The sequence below is a fragment of the Marmota monax genome, unplaced genomic scaffold (assembly GCF_021218885.2).
Source record: "Marmota monax isolate L192 unplaced genomic scaffold, Marmota_monax_Labrador192_F-V1.1 WCK01_AAM20220418_F8-fsc00035, whole genome shotgun sequence".
NCBI lineage: Eukaryota > Metazoa > Chordata > Mammalia > Rodentia > Sciuridae > Marmota > Marmota monax.
The window spans coordinates 16,121,999-16,137,376 of NW_026691961.1; the positions used below are offsets into that span (position 1 = coordinate 16,121,999).

Genomic DNA, 15,378 nt, shown 5'->3' on the forward strand with positions numbered 1-15,378 from the left:
TTCTAAGTCAGGTGAATATTCAACAGAGCAATGACTCATCCTATCAGATTCCAAATGCCATCAGTACCTGCTGCTTCCTCAGTGAGAATCAAAGCAGGTGACGGACAGCGGCCACCATGGCACAGCTGTTGACAGCTGCTTACGAGCTCCTAACAACCTACTGCGTCTGAATGAGTTTGCTCTCTGCCACTTGTTTGATCCTGACCTGATTTTACAAAACAGATCTGGCAAGCTTGTCTCAGCTCGTGGGTTCCCTCCAGGGGATGTCTTGGTACCACTGTTGACGGTTTCACAATCGCACTTCCAAAAAAGTTTCCAAAGTCATTTCTAGGCTGACTCGAAATTCCCGGGAAACTCTCAGAAGCAAATAAACTACTTGGTCCATTCATCTGCAAAAAAAAAAAAGAAAGAAAGAAAAAAAAAAAAAACAGAACAAACAAGCAGCACACATTGTACTACCACTAGGGAAGGAGGCTGGAGGCATCTGAAGAGCAAGGCCCTGTCCTCAGCACCCGGCTTTTGTAAAAACCAGCTCCGTCTGAATCTCCCTCTTTGGTCCCCAGGCACCCCGCTGGCATCCTCCAGTGTTCTGGGTCTCTGGACGAACACCTCACATGCCCTGGGCTCACATTCCCCGAGCTGCTCAGGCTGCACGAGGAGCCTCTTCCGCCAGCTGCACAGTGACTGACTGGCAGGGACAGACCCAGTCTTGAACGCACAGCGTTTGTCTGACACACCACGTCCCACAGCACACACAGACTCCAGGGAGACCCTCATGTCATTCAAATCAATCAGGTCCGTAAGTACAAGGCCTATTTCAATTTAAGCGACTATTACAAAAGAGGAAGTGCACTTACAAGTGAAAGGGAAGAATTACTGTTGTTAAGCGTTGTTCCCTCTCTAGAAGTTGAGGTGGGCAGATCTAAAATAATAAAAAAACTTCAACAGACCTTTTCACTCTAGTCAGTGACACACACAGCTGACTGGCCAGGGCTTCCCTCCGCCTGTTCCCGCCCAAGTCCCAGGAGCTTTCTTGCTTATTATTACTGACACTCAAGGAGGGCTCTAGAGTTTTCCTTCCTTCTAGAAACCAAGGGTATAAATGACCCTTAGTCACACAGATTCAAAGGAAAAGTTATTTTTGGAGAAATGATCTAAGGCAGGGCCTACTGTTAAAAGGCTACGGAAATTATTCAAAATGGGGGAAGAGCCTCCCCTTTGAAGACGGGAAGCAGAAGCTCAGCACAGCGCTAAACCCAGGCCAGGTTCAGGCCCTTTTTTCCCCTGGGCCTACTACTCGATCTCCTCTCCATCTGTCTGTCTCCCATTGACTTCACTCTCTTCAGTTGTAAATGTTTACTTCAGTTATTTAGAGGCTTGCCATTTTAGCCAAGTGACAATGTCTCAGAAAAAATTTGTAGATTTTTGACATTACTGCTGACAGTATGTACTAAACCTGGGATTACAGAAACAGGAGTCAAGCCAGGTGCAGTTTAATGAGCTTAATAGATGAAGCCAAAAATAGGTTTAACTGTTACCATTCCAAACACAGACCTTAAATTAGTGTTTTCCCAGTTTAGCATTTAGAAAAGACAATCAGTCGTTCGGACCCTTCAGATTTGCTGAAGAATACATTAAAAGTCATTCACCCCATAACAGAGGACACCCTGCTTAACAAAGGCTCCGACGTAGGGACCAGGGCCCCGATCATGTCCACCCTCACCTCTACTCCTGTGCTTGGAACGGTACTGTTAAGACCAAGGTGAACTCGGTCTCGACATTGTTGGCTCGTGGAAAAACTTCAGGTTCCTATTGCCTAAAGTTAGTTACATAATTCCAGATACTAGTTTTCATTTTTAGAAAATTAATTGCAATTGTTTAAAATTGAGTCTAGAGTCTTACCTCGTTTGGATTCACTTATTGAAAATGAATTTAAAGAAGAACAAAAATCTTCTAAGGATGAGGTCAAAGGTGGATACAAATCTGCAAAGGAGGGTGGAGGCGTATACCTCGCACCAACGGGCAAGGTCCCCAGCAGAGATGCCGGAAAGGGCAAGCTGGGGGCGAGGCTGGCTGCCGGGAGCGGTCCTCTGACCAAGGCTGACGGCTGCAGGAGAAGAGAGAGGTCGAGACTCACAGAACTCTGCCGTAAGTTTAGCTGGCCTGCTCTCAACACCACCAAATAAAAACAGATCACCACAGGGCACTCACGTTACATCACAATCAAAATGAAGATCCACTGGAAGAATTCAGCTACAGACTTCATTTTAAAATCCAACTTTTAAAAATGACTGAGGTGTGAAGTCTAATATTGCATAAGCCCAACTATCACACTCATCTGCTCCTGATCATTTGTTTTATTAAAGAGGGTGGTCAGATGAATGGGATGCTCTGGGAAGAAGGGGGATTCAGAAAGGGAGCTGGAAACCCCGGGACCACCTCTCCATAGGCGGAACTCACAGTCTCCCAGGGACAACCCGAGCTCCCACCTCCCCTCCCAATTCAGAGCAGAGATTTGTAAGCGCCCCCCGGTGCCTCACAGTGGGTACTACACGCTTCCTGGGGGATGCTCAGGACCCTCCGGGATCTGCACCTCAGTCACTGCCACTGAACAGGGACGCCAAGTATCTTGCCCGAGACCACAGAGCTGTTGAGAGCCAAACCCAGAGCTTCCAGACACTCGCAGGCATCTCTCCTAGCCAACCTCACAGGGACACCATCTACCAGAAACCAGCTCTGAACCTCTCCCCTCACGGGCCTCAATTTTAACACACTTTATGGAAGGGGTCAGAAACTTTTTCTGTCCAGGGCGGGATGTTCAGTGTTTTGACTCTGCAGACCACATGACCCCATTCCAACTCCTCGATTCAGCCACGGCAGTGTGGAGCAGCTGCGGCCAACACACAAGAGGGCCTGTGGCTGCATTCCAACAAAACTTAAGGACATTGAAACAGTCTCACAAAATTTTTGTTGTTGTTGGTTGTCATTCTTCTAGGCTTTTAAAATGTTAAATCTTTAGTTTGTGGCCACACAAAACAGGCAGTGGGCTGGTCCACAGACTTCTGTTTTAAGGTATGTGGTTGACAGAGAATTTCCTCAAGCCAATGAGAAGTTCCTAACCCATAAAACTGTTTTTCCTTAAATATCAAATGTTTATTCTTAGTCAGAAAAACTGGCTAGTGACTAGAAGCATGTTACTTTCTTGTTTTAAAAATGACCCAATTATCCAGTTACCACCAAAGAAGGACAAAAATAATATTCAAAGTCAGAAATCATAGATCAGTCTGGAACATCAAAGTATCTACCCAGTTACATGACAATTTAAACAAATGGTAACCGCATCTTTGGAAGTAAAGCAAAGCACCGAACTTACCATAACGGTGTCGTTAGTTTCTGGGGCAGAATCAAGCAAGTCATCGATCTCATCTCCAAGGACCATGTCTCCATCATCCAGAAAAGCCTCGGGCATCGTGAAAGGCATCTTCCCTCCATTTGCCAATACTGAGGAGGGCAGAGTGTTCTCTTCCACTTGCAGGGACAAAACAGAAGCTAAGGGCGCGACAGGAACTGAGGCCAGCTCACTTCCTATGTCATGAGAAAAACTGGACGCAGGTAGGGAAACAGCGGGAAGTGCTTCTTGCCCTGGAGTCACCAGATCTGTAACAGATGGAGAGGTACTCACTCGCTTTTGCCAGACTGACACAATAGTGGTGTCAATAGTCAGTGACAGAGAACACGAGGAGTTAGGTGAAACACGACACAATTATGCTCGCACTTGAATAGCCACACAGAGGTCATCTGACAGTGCCAGGTCAAAGTCCAGTTAAAGCTAGCACCCTTCAGCACAGGAAGACAACATGGGAACACATACCTGGCTCAATATCTTCCACAGAATAGTTCACAGCCTAGAAATTAAACCACAGTGAATCATGGTTTCAGGATTGTCAACGATCAAGCAATCTCTACAACTCATCCTAAAAGAGCAATGCATGTTTGCACAGAAATCTGACTCCTTTCTAATTAAGATCCAAGAAATAAAAAGTAATGCTGGTCATTGGTGGCACACACCTATAATCCCAGCTACTTGGGAGGCTGAGGCAGAAGGATCATAAACTTGAGGCCAGTCTTGGCAATTCAGAGTGACCTCTTCTCAAGATAAAAAATGAAAAGGGCTAGGGGGACAGCTCAGTGATGGAGTGTCCTAGGAGTCAATCCCCAGTACTGTGGGCAGTGGGCAGAGGAAAAAAAAAAACAATGAATATTTAAACCTTTATAACACGTGTGCACTTGCCCAGGGGGTCTCAGCTCAAGTGACCCTCCTGCATGAGTCTCTGACTCTACAGCTGCATAACCAAGCCCAGCTGTCCCCACGTATGGACCAACATTTTAAAAAGGACATTTAGTAGAACGCAAGGGACTAATCTAGCCACCACTCCACCCCCCAAAACACCCCCCCACACACCATTAGCATCCTACTATCTCGAAGAAGACTTAGCTTTGGAAAAAAAAAAAAATTCGTAATTTTTTTTGTTTAATGTCTCCTAAAACTAGGTAGTATCTGGCCCTGGTCTACGTTTCTCAAATAAAACCTAGCATCTATGCACATCCTGTAAAATGCTCCAACGGACTTCAGGAAATGCTGGTTAAGACTGAAATACATTACTTGAGTTTATTTTCTTTTTTAAAGTGACAGGAAGCTCTGGTCAATTATGTGAGGACTAAAAGAGGCTCGCACTAAAAATAGGAGAAGCAGAATTGCTAAGAATTCCATCCTTCCTTTTCTTGTAAATATGCTTCATACAGAAATCATAACTTTACCTTGGTTGCCCCGTCCCCAGGAACGGATTTCAATGAGAGCTGAAATATAATAAAGACACTAATTTAAAAACAAAACTGACTCCAACTCAGAAAACAAAATGCAAAGCCCTCACGGACGGAACCCAGCTTACCTCGGCTCTAACATACGCTTTCCTTATTTTAAATCCCAATTTCTGAGCTAGCTCCTGAGTCAGTTTTATTACATGTTCATCCTGAAAAAAGGCAACATGCATGCTTAGAAGACGGCTCTACTGACAGACCAGGCAGCAGAACCAGCGAGCGTGCGGCACCTCCTGTCCAGGCCCTCGCATTGTTAGCTGTCACCCCAACTGGAGCAGGCTGGAGGCTGCGCAGGGAGCGGAACTTTTTGTTGTGTTTTTTGGATCTGGGGATTGGACACAGGGTGCTCTACCACTGAGCCACATCCCCAGCCCATATATATATATATATATTTTTTTTTTTTTTTTTTTGAGGTCGGTCTCAATCAAATTTGCGACTTTTCTGCATTAGCAGAAAATTGATTACAATATTTATTACAATATTCCCACCTCAGCCTCGGCCTCCTCAGTCACTCGGACTGACCACACTCTCAGAAGTTTAACTCTTTAAATGCCACTCACATGCGAGCAGTAAAACAGCCTGACATAAACAAATGAGCCACATTTAAGTTCCATACCTGAGGCACTGCCAGGGAGCACTTGGCCACAGCGTCATAGGCCTCCTTGTATCTTCCTAAGTCACTCAAAGCCTTAGCCTTCCGATACAGAGCTTTGCAGTTGTTGGCATTGAAAGTGAGGACAGCACTACAATCTTCTACCACTTTATCATGAAAACCCTGGTGTGAAGGACAGAGAGGAGAGTCAGCAACCACACGGCTCCCTTCTCACACGGACCCCTTCCTGGAAGTGGAGACAACTCTGAGACGCCATCCCGCTGCACTCGGTTAAAACGCAAAGTCAGTAATGTTAGCTTTCTTTCCAGAATTATTTTTGTTTTGAAGTTTCAAATACACAAAACTGGAAAGGACATCATGAATATCAATGCACCTACCACCTACCCGGCAACTGTCTGACCATAAGGACCCCAGATCACCAAGAAATAAAGCTTTCTACAAGTTAAACTGAAGACCCCTGTGCCACTCTCCATTCTATCCCCTCCCCGCTGCACTCACCACCTCTGGGGCTCATTAGAATGTCAAATGGGTCACTACATGTAACAATGTATCTTTAAAGTAATGTGTATCTTAAAGGTTGAAGACAGGATTTCAAATGTTTGCACCACAGGAAACTGAAAAATGATCCAGAGAGAGTCTCGGACTCTCCCCGACTCAGCACCACACCTCGGGCCACACCTCGGGCACCTGGACAATGCAGCTCCAAGTGCATCCAGCAAACAAAGATGATTTTGATGTATCAATTAAAAATAAAAGGGAAATGGAATGTAACTCCCAAGAGCTGACTGAGGGTACTAATGGGTTGGAAACCACACTTGTCACCACTGAATGTCCTTGAAAAATGTGCTAGACAACACAGAGACTTTTCTTAATTCATCTTCTAATCTTCCTGAATTATCAGCATATCAAAATACTGCTTTCTAAGCTTAGAAACACTTCTGTGAAAGAAAGAAAAAAAGCCCTAAAAGGGCGAACTAAATCTTTTTCAGTCCTGGCAACTGAACCCCAGGTGCTAGATGCTGCACCACATCCCCAGTCCCTGTTGAGACAGGGTCTCCCTAAGTTGCTGAGGCTGGTCTTGTGACCCTCCTGCCTGCACCTGGGAGCAGCTGGGATCACAGGCATGGCCACTGTACCCTTCAGATGACTTCTTATAAGTGGACACACTCCCACCACCATCCTCAAATGGGAATCTTCAAGGACCAGTCACTAAGAAAGTAATTTTTAGATCCCTAAAGATTTATCTAAAGCCGATTTTTTAAAGCCTTGGGCCACACTAAAAGCAGTTAATATGTCTTTCTTAAAAACTCTAATTAGGGGCTGGGGATGTGGCTCAAGCGGTAGCGCGCTCGCCTGGCATGCGTGCGGCCCGGGTTCGATCCTCAGCACCACATACAAACAAAGATGTTGTGTCTGCCGAAAACTAAAATAATAAATAAATATTAAAAAAAAAAAAAATCAAATTAGGGGCTGGGGTTGTAGCTCAGTGGTAGAGAGCTCGTCTAGCACAGGTGAGGCCCTGGGTTCGATCCTTGGCACGACATAAAAATGAATAAATTAAAGATATTGTGTCCAACTACAACTAAAAAATAAATATTAAAAAAAAAAAAAAAAAAAAAAACCAACAGTGAAATTAGCCAGGCACAGTGGCACACGCTTGTGATCCCAGTGACTAGGGACGCTGAGGCAGGAGCATCATAAGTTCGAGGTCAGTACTACAAAATAAAAAAAAAAAAAAACCAAGAACAAAAATTTTAAAAACTGAAATTAGTTCTGGGTTTGATACTTGACCCCTAGATCTGTTAAAAAAAACAAACTGAAATTAGGAAAATGTGTTTATTTTGAACCCAAGACTACCTACCACTAACCTGGCCTACGTCCCTTTTCTTAAAAATTCGAGATAGGGTCTAAGTTGCCCAGGCTGTGCTTGAACTGGAGATTCTCCTGCCTCTGCCTCATGAGTCCCTGGGATCATAGATATGGCAGAAAATTACTCTTTGTTAATGTTCTACAACACAGAGGTAAATTTTCTCCTAGAAACATTCTTTTTTTTTTTTTTAAAGAGAGAGAGAGAGAGAATTTTTTTAATACTTATTTTTTAGTTTTTGGCAGACACAACATCTTTGTTTGTATGTGGTGCTGAGATCGAACCCGGGCCGCACGCATGCCAGGCGAGCGCACTACCGCTTGAGCCACATCCCCAGCCCACATTCTTTAAAAAAAAAAAAAGAAAAAATCACACTTACCATGTTAGAATAGCAGGCAATACGATTTATATGTAGTTTTTCAATGATTTCTTTAGGGATTGAAATTTCTTCAGACTTTGCATAATCAGCTATGTTCAAAGCTTCTGTGTACTGGCTTATCGAGCTGTTCCAGTCACGTTCCCGATAAACATCATTTCCTTCATTAAAAAGATTTCTCACGAGAGCACGCAAATACACCTTGAAAAGAGAAAATGTACTTCTTGAAGCCCTCTCAGAACACAGGAAGGCCTGGGTCGATTTTAAGGTTCACACCTAAAACTTCAGAGAAAGCCCCACAGAGCACAGCCCTGCCACGGCCCTGCTGCACAGTCTGCAAGGGCTTCATTTTGCTTTTTTTTTTTGGCAAGAGAATTTTCTCTGCTTCTGAAGAAAAGTCCAGCAAAAGCCCCTGCATATACATGCTCGGCTCCCCGGTCCTGCACCAGGATGCCAGGCAGAGGGAAGCCCTCGGCCCAAGAGCACAGAGCTCAGCCTCTCACCAGCACCCCAGGAAGGCATCAGCAACCAACACCCGAGTGGACAGCTTCCTGGACCTCCCCTGATGGGTGGTACGTGGGCACATGCACGTGCACGCATGTGCACAGAAAAACCCCAAGTTCTGAGTGGACAGAGTGTCCTTTTAACCTGCATGTCTCTACTACCAGTGAGGCTGAACTTTCCCGCCTGCTTGCAGACTGTTTTATTTCTTTGGTAAACTGCTTGAGTCACCTACTGATTTTGGGGAAGGGGACCAAGCCATTCTCAAGTACACACATCTTCCTGGTGGGCACACAAGCTCATGATCCTCCTTCATGACTCCTATCACTACTTCAAAATCTTAAAAGTCCTCTCCCATCACAAGATCTGGTCAATACTCAACTTTTTTTGTCTCATTTTATGAATTCGGGTATAAGCTGACTAGACCTTAAAGAGAAAAGGACAAGTCAACCATTAATGATTGGTGTGGGGCCAGGCGCAGTGGTGCACACCTGTAATCCAAGCGGCTCAGGAGGCTGAGACAGGAGGATCGCGAGTTCAAAGCCAGCCTCAGACATGGCAAGGCATTAAGCAACTCAGTGAGACCCTGTCTCTAAATAAAATACAAAATAGGGCTGGGGACGTGGCTCAGTGGTAGTAGAGTGCCCCTGGATTCACTCCCCAGTACAAAAAATAATTGGTGCGACTTGTGACATGCCACTTATGCTCTGTGGGCCCCAGTTCCACATGTGGAAAATGGAAGGATCCCTCCAAGTGGTTTCTAGCTCACACATTTTTTGACTCTATACCTGTGTGGAGAGAGGAAAAGAGAGGACGAGAGAACTGAACCGAAAGGGAAGGAGAACAAGACAGAGAGAAAGAACACTGGGAAGCGCCCAAACCCTCGCTGCCCCGAGGGCCTGCTCCCGGGGGTCTCGCTGGTCAGTCCACTGCCACTTCTTCCCTCGGGCCATCCAGCCCGCTTACTGCTGCTGTCAGGACTTGCTCCAAGATGAAAACAGAAGATTCTACACATTCTTCTTCTCAGATTCTGTCCCACTTATTTTCAATAAAATGAAGGGTCATTTTCAAAGGGCTCAAAAGACACCCCAATTCAAACTACACTAACAGAGGAAAAGAAAGCACAGGACAACTGTCCACGTGCCACCCCTCCCCCAGAAGGCTGCCCACCCACGGGGTTGGCAGACCGCCTGTGTGAACATCAGGTCATGTTTTAGGTTTTGCAGGCCATAAAGTCTCTGTCACAACTACCACACGTCAACAGGAAGCCAGAGATGATACATAAGCAACTGAGAGTGGCTTCGTCCCAATAAAGCTTTGTTTGTGAAAAAGGGCAGCGGTCAGGTCTGACCCCAAGGCCAGGTTGGCCACCCCCTGCTCTCTCAAGCAGACCCTCCCAGGGTCATTACCGCATATTGTTCCTGGGTTCCTGGGTATGACAGCGGCGACCTAAAAAGAAACAAATCAATTATAATTATCAGGCTCCCATCGGAATTTGTTCAGACAGAAGTTATCTTAAAACTGCTTGCGCTGGTGCAAGACACATCTGAAGACACCTCTTCACCGCCAGTGCCCGCCAGCCTGCAGTCATGAAGCAAAAATCCCAACTATTCCTAGCGCTTCCTTAAGCACAGCACTTTTCTTTCAAATCTACTTCTATTAAAAGAAGGCCTGATTCTTCAAATGCCAAAAAGGTTAAAAATAGAACAGGCCACTAACACTCTCTGATCCAATTTAGTGCAGTATAGAGGACCATGTCTCCTTCCCAGGAGGGAACAAAGAGGCCCTTCTGCCTGGACAGTCCACCCAACGGAGGGCTGTCTGTCACGGAGGCACTGCCTCACAGGGACGTCTGGTGGTGAAAGCCCTCTGTGGTGACAGATGTTTACTTCAGTCACTTTTCCATTCATCAGAACCGTTCTGAGGAGAACAAATTCAAGTTCTTCAGTTCTGGGGAGAGGAAGGACTTCAACCCCAAGACTCAGCAACAGTGAGATCCAAGAACTGCAAACAGGAAGGGAAGGGACACTGGCAGGTGTGTCACCTCTAGCCCAGGGCAACAGGACCTGTTCACGCGAGGGAGCTGCTCTCAGTGTCAGGCCCCGTAAGAAGGGCCGCAGCAGGTGACGCACACCCAGACTGAACCTCGTGCTTACTGTATGAACTGCAGTCCTTCCTTAATGTTCTGCTGCCTCTTCCTCCTCTCCTCGGACACACTGGACATGTTATCCCACACATCCACTTTCTAAATGAACAATCTGGAAAGAAACAAGGCACACAGTTACATCAGATGCCAGAGCTCCTGGGTCCCCTTCAAACCCAACTGCAGGCCTGGCCGCAGGGTGAGCTGTAGACACGCCCACTCCCCTCCTAGGACTGGGGCCCCAGTGGTCTTGCCCCCCACGAGCAGTTTCCATTCTCTTCCAGGCTGCCCAGCTGTGCAGAGCCTGTCTGTCCCTCCAACTGGTCTCCCTGGAAGGTCATTTTGCTCCCTCCCTCCCCCCAGCTGCAGGCGTGGTGTGTCTTCGTCTGTCCTCAGGTGTCCATGGCACTGGAACAGCCCGTCCCTTTGCCTCGCTTCTGGAAGCTCTCGAGAAAGGAAAAAGCTCTATCGTCCGCGTGCCTCCCAGGACGGTTGGCTTCCTCGCCAGCAGACTCTAAACCATCTACTTATTTTGCCACACAAACTCTGAAAGAGTCCTGCTGATCACCACTGATAGGACGGTGATCTAAAATGACTTCAGTTGAAACTTCTGGATAGTTAGTTTGCCTTCAACCCAATACTGACTAGCGATAACCTGTGTCCATGTTGCTGACACCCACCCCCAGTGACCAATGCTCACTGAGCAGAGCCCGAGTCAGGGAGAAGCACCGTGAAGAGATGCAGATAAAGCACTCCTCCCGGCCTCCTGCACCAGGGCCTCCAACCTCAGCACCCTGGCCAGGTGACTGCTTATTTGTGGAGTGTCCTGCGCATTTCAGGATGCCAGCTGGCAGGATCTCCGGCCTCTACCCACATGGCTGTGGCACCTTGACCCACACCACAGCCACATGTCCCTGGGGGAAGCGGGAGAGATGCGCACAATCACCCCCAGCTGAGAACTACTACGACCTGACACTAAGACCTCTTCTCCCCACCTCAGCCTTCTGAGTCTCTGGGACTCACTAAATTGCCTGAGCTGGCCCGAATACTGCAATCCCCCTGCCTCTGGCTCCCTAGTCACTGGGATCACAGATGTGCACCACTGTGCCTGGCTAAGAAGACTCTTATCACATAAATCATGAATTTGGACCTGGTGACAGAAAGGGAAATTCCATCCATACTTTAAGTGCGTGGTTGAAATTTTCGAGTTTTGTTATCGCTTAGCACTTGTAGTTTTGTTTTAAATCTACCTTTTTTGAAGTGTGAGGATAGGATGGGGGTTGGAATGTCCAAAGGGTGACAACTGATGGCCGTCCCTACTATCTTTTAAAGACTGTCAGTTCTAAAAATCTGTATCTTATACTTTACTGAAATGTTTTCATGGAAAAAGACATGATGTTTGGAATTTGTTTTAAAATACTTCAGCAAAAAATAAAATACTCCAGCAATTTATGAAAGGGATGGGGGGGCAGGATGAAACAGCAGAATATTGGTAAGAATTCTTCACACTATTCTCTCTACTTTGCATATATTTGAAATGCTCCAAAATACAAAGTTCAAACAGTCCCCAACACAGAAGTAAAATGGCACTATTTCTGGAATAGTTTTTAAAATAGTGTAGCCAAACCCAGGGCAGTGGTGCACACCTGTAATCCTAGTGACTCGGGAGGTGGAGGCAGGAGGATCACAAGTTCAAAGCCAGTCTCAACAACTAAGTGAGACCCTGTCTTAAATAAAAAGTTTAAAAAGGACTGGTGATGTAGCTCAGTGGTAAAAGTGACCCTGGGCTCAATACCCAGTACCATAAAAAAAGAACAGAAGAATAGTTTAGCCAAAGGTGGAGGTGGGAGGGGAGGAAAGTAACAGCCAGAAAAAGGGATGAATGCTGCCCGAGGAGGGAGCATGTGGGGTCCATTCCACACTTCTACCCACCTGCATGTCTGAGTATTTCCCTAGTTTGGGGGGGTGGGGGATCAGAATTGAACCCTGGGGCACTTTACCACTGAGCCACATCCCCAGCTCTTTTTATTATCATTTTTTTATTTTAATTTTTTGTAGTTGCCCTTTTTTTTTTTACTTTTACGTGGTGCTGAGGATGGAAACCAGTGCCCCACACATGCCAGACAAGGGCTCTGCCACTGAGCCACAGCCCCGGCCCCTTTATTTTTACTTTGAGACAGGGTTTTGCTAAGTTGTTTAGAGCCTTGCTAACTTGCTGAGGCTGCCTTGAACTTGCAATCCTCCTGCCTCAGCCTTCTGAGTCTCTGGGATTATAGGCGTGCACTTCATGCCAGCAAGATTTTTTTAACTTGTACTCCCATGTGTGAAGTTACTTAAGGAGGCACTATGTATATATTCGTATTTCTTTGTATACACATGAAATAGCTCCAAATAGAAACTCGGGACATTACAGCAGTAACAGTCATTGCCTAGCCTGTGCAGGGCCCTGGGTTCAATCCCCAGCATCATGTGCATGTATAGACAAACAACGTATGAGCATCCTGGACATACACCCACACGCTCCACCACTGTGCTACACCCCAAACCCTCTCAGGGTCAATTTCTTTAGAGACAGACTTAATAGAGCACAGGATTCCAGAGCACAGAAAGGATACCACAACTATCCCTCCCTCTTGGGCTACTGACGCACCCTGCTCCCAGCTCTGCCAGCTGAGGTGAGGAATTAGTTTGAAGTTCACTAATAAAGCAAATCTGTTGGCTAAGAAGAGACTCCTGGCTAGTGATAATCTGCCAGGTTAATAGCCTTAGAGTCATTTCCCCAGAAAGTGCTAGAAAACCTTGAACCTTGACCTCTTATGAAGTATATGGGGCAAAGAGCTGACAACTCAAGTGATTAGAGGAATTAAGATGCAGACGTTTTCAGTAGCAATAAACACATCCCTCCTGTACACATAAAAAGATTTAGGGACACATTATCAGGCAATATCATATATGACAGACCATTTCAAGTTCAATTTTAAAAATTTTCCCCAAATCTTAATGGAAATTTTCAAATACACAGTAAACTTTTTTTTTTTTCTTTTTGTATACAGGATTGAACTCAAGGGCATTTAACCACTGAGCCACATCCACACCCCTTTTTTAAACTTAAGAGACAGGGACTCACTAAATTGCTTAGGAAGAGCCTCACTAAGTTTTTGAGGCTGGCTTTGAACCTTCGATGCTCTGGTCTGAGCCTCTTAAGCCTCTGGGATTCCAGGCAGGCACCACCACGCCTGGCTCAGTAAACCCTGTTTTAAACAGTGAAGACTATGTACCCACATAGTGACCACATTCCTCAATCCACACCTTCTTATATCTATCATCTTCCCATCTTTACCCATCAGCTCATCCTACTGACCTCCCATCGGTCCACTTCCTGATCTTGATCGATTTCAAAGTAAGTTGCAGACCTCAATTACAATTCATTCCTAAATGCCTCAGCAAACATACCTCCTCTACCCCCACCCCCACCTTTTTTTTTTTTTTTGCACTTCTGCAGGATGCTAGGATGGAAACCCAGGCCTCATGCCTGCCAGGCAAGCGACTACCGAGCTCTAACCCCAGTGTTACAAAATTGTAAATGTGAGCTTTGACTGACTCCCTATCATCCCTGCTCCTACCAAGGTGTGGGCCAAACAGCTCAGCATGCCCTCTCAGACCCCTCCCAGCCAAGCCCCCTTCCAAGTGGCCACTCTTCCAATTTTTTTTTCCTACCACAGATTAGTTTTACTTGTGAAATAACTCCTCCTCCCATTTTTAAAAGCAGGAAAAAAGACAGTTTTCAATACACCACTTTATTTTTGCGCTTTTTATTTTGGCTTGGTGGTTTTGACACCACTGTCTGGTGCTGGGATTCTTGTTACTGTGTGCTTGCTTTTTGCAGTGCTGGAGATGGAACTCAAGGCCTCGTGCAGGCCACGCAGCACTCTACGACTGAGTTGCACCCCAGCGCACCATTCTGTACAATTTTTTTTTTTGCATTCTGTACAAATCTTTTTTTTTACTGAGCCATATGCCCAGCCCTTTTATTTAATTTTTTTTTAGTTGTTGATAGACCTTTATTTATTTATACATGATGCTGAGCATGGAACCCAGTGCCTCACACATGCCAGGCAAGTGCGCTACCGCTGAGCCACAGCCTCAGCCCACCCCCCCTTTTAAAATATTTTTTAGTTGTAGTTGCACACAATACCTTTATTCCATTTATTTTTATGTGGTGCTGAGGATCAAACCCAGGGCGCAACATGTGCTAGGTGAGCGCTCTACCACTGAGCCACAACCCCAGCCTTTTTCACATTTTATTTAGAGACAGGGTCTTGCTAAGTTGCTGAGGCTGGCTTTGAACTTGTGATTCTCCAGCCTCAGGTTCCCAAGCTGCTGGGATTACAGGCGTGCACCACAGTGTCTAGCTTGGCCTCAATTTTAAAGTGAGAAAAAATCGTATAAAGTAAGGCCAACAGACACTCTCTCACTCCAGCTTGGCGGCACCCTCCACCCTTCCCGTCCCCGCCCTGGCTAGGTCTGGCCCTACCTCAGAGGCCACCCTCTTCACAGCCTGTGGCTCCATCTCTACCTGGGGAAAGCCCTGAGGGTTTATCAAAAACCCCTTCAAGACTCCCCCACCCTCTACCCTAGAGTTCCCCGGCAATTCCCAGGTCAGTGGCCTCATCTAGAGCCCCTGGTGACCCCCCAAGTCCATCGCCATGCAGAACTCTGGAGGCAGAGCGGACGCGTCTTCTATTTGAGATGCCTGACAGTCAGGTGGAACTATCAAACTATTTTAAAAGTACTTTAACATGACAGTGAAAAGGAGTCCTGTCACATCCGGCCACCCCACTGCCCTCCCTGAGGGCAGCCCATCCTTGCTTCTAGTCTCTTCCTGCCGAAGGTAACCCTCACATTTCTGTGTCTGACTCTGGTATTGGTTACATAACCCTATGTGCAGAACCACAGCCCAGAACACAGGTGAGTGCTGGTGAAGAGCGCGTGTGTCTGCA

General features: G+C 46.2%; 1 protein-coding gene across 3 annotated transcripts in view; it reads right to left on the reverse strand.

Moving 5' to 3' along the window:
* The window catches only part of Zc3h7a (zinc finger CCCH-type containing 7A), a 35,805-nt gene that overhangs the window by 13,213 nt on the left and 7,214 nt on the right, over positions 1–15,378 (reverse strand). For 2 of the 3 annotated variants that reach the window (XM_046445753.1, XM_058579930.1), the window contains exons 2-12: positions 10,392–10,493; positions 9,645–9,684; positions 7,738–7,935; positions 5,495–5,653; positions 4,950–5,030; positions 4,819–4,857; positions 3,872–3,905; positions 3,374–3,657; positions 1,903–2,107; positions 858–922; positions 206–389 (exon numbers count right to left, since the gene is read on the reverse strand). In XM_046445753.1, coding sequence (XP_046301709.1) covers positions 206–389; positions 858–922; positions 1,903–2,107; positions 3,374–3,657; positions 3,872–3,905; positions 4,819–4,857; positions 4,950–5,030; positions 5,495–5,653; positions 7,738–7,935; positions 9,645–9,684; positions 10,392–10,459 — 1,357 coding nt within the window. In that variant the 5' untranslated portion in view covers positions 10,460–10,493. Of the gene's footprint in view, positions 1–205; positions 390–857; positions 923–1,902; positions 2,108–3,373; positions 3,658–3,871; positions 3,906–4,818; positions 4,858–4,949; positions 5,031–5,494; positions 5,654–7,737; positions 7,936–8,726; positions 9,024–9,644; positions 9,685–10,391; positions 10,494–15,378 lie in introns of those variants that run through there. The other variant, XM_058579932.1, reaches the window with a different exon arrangement.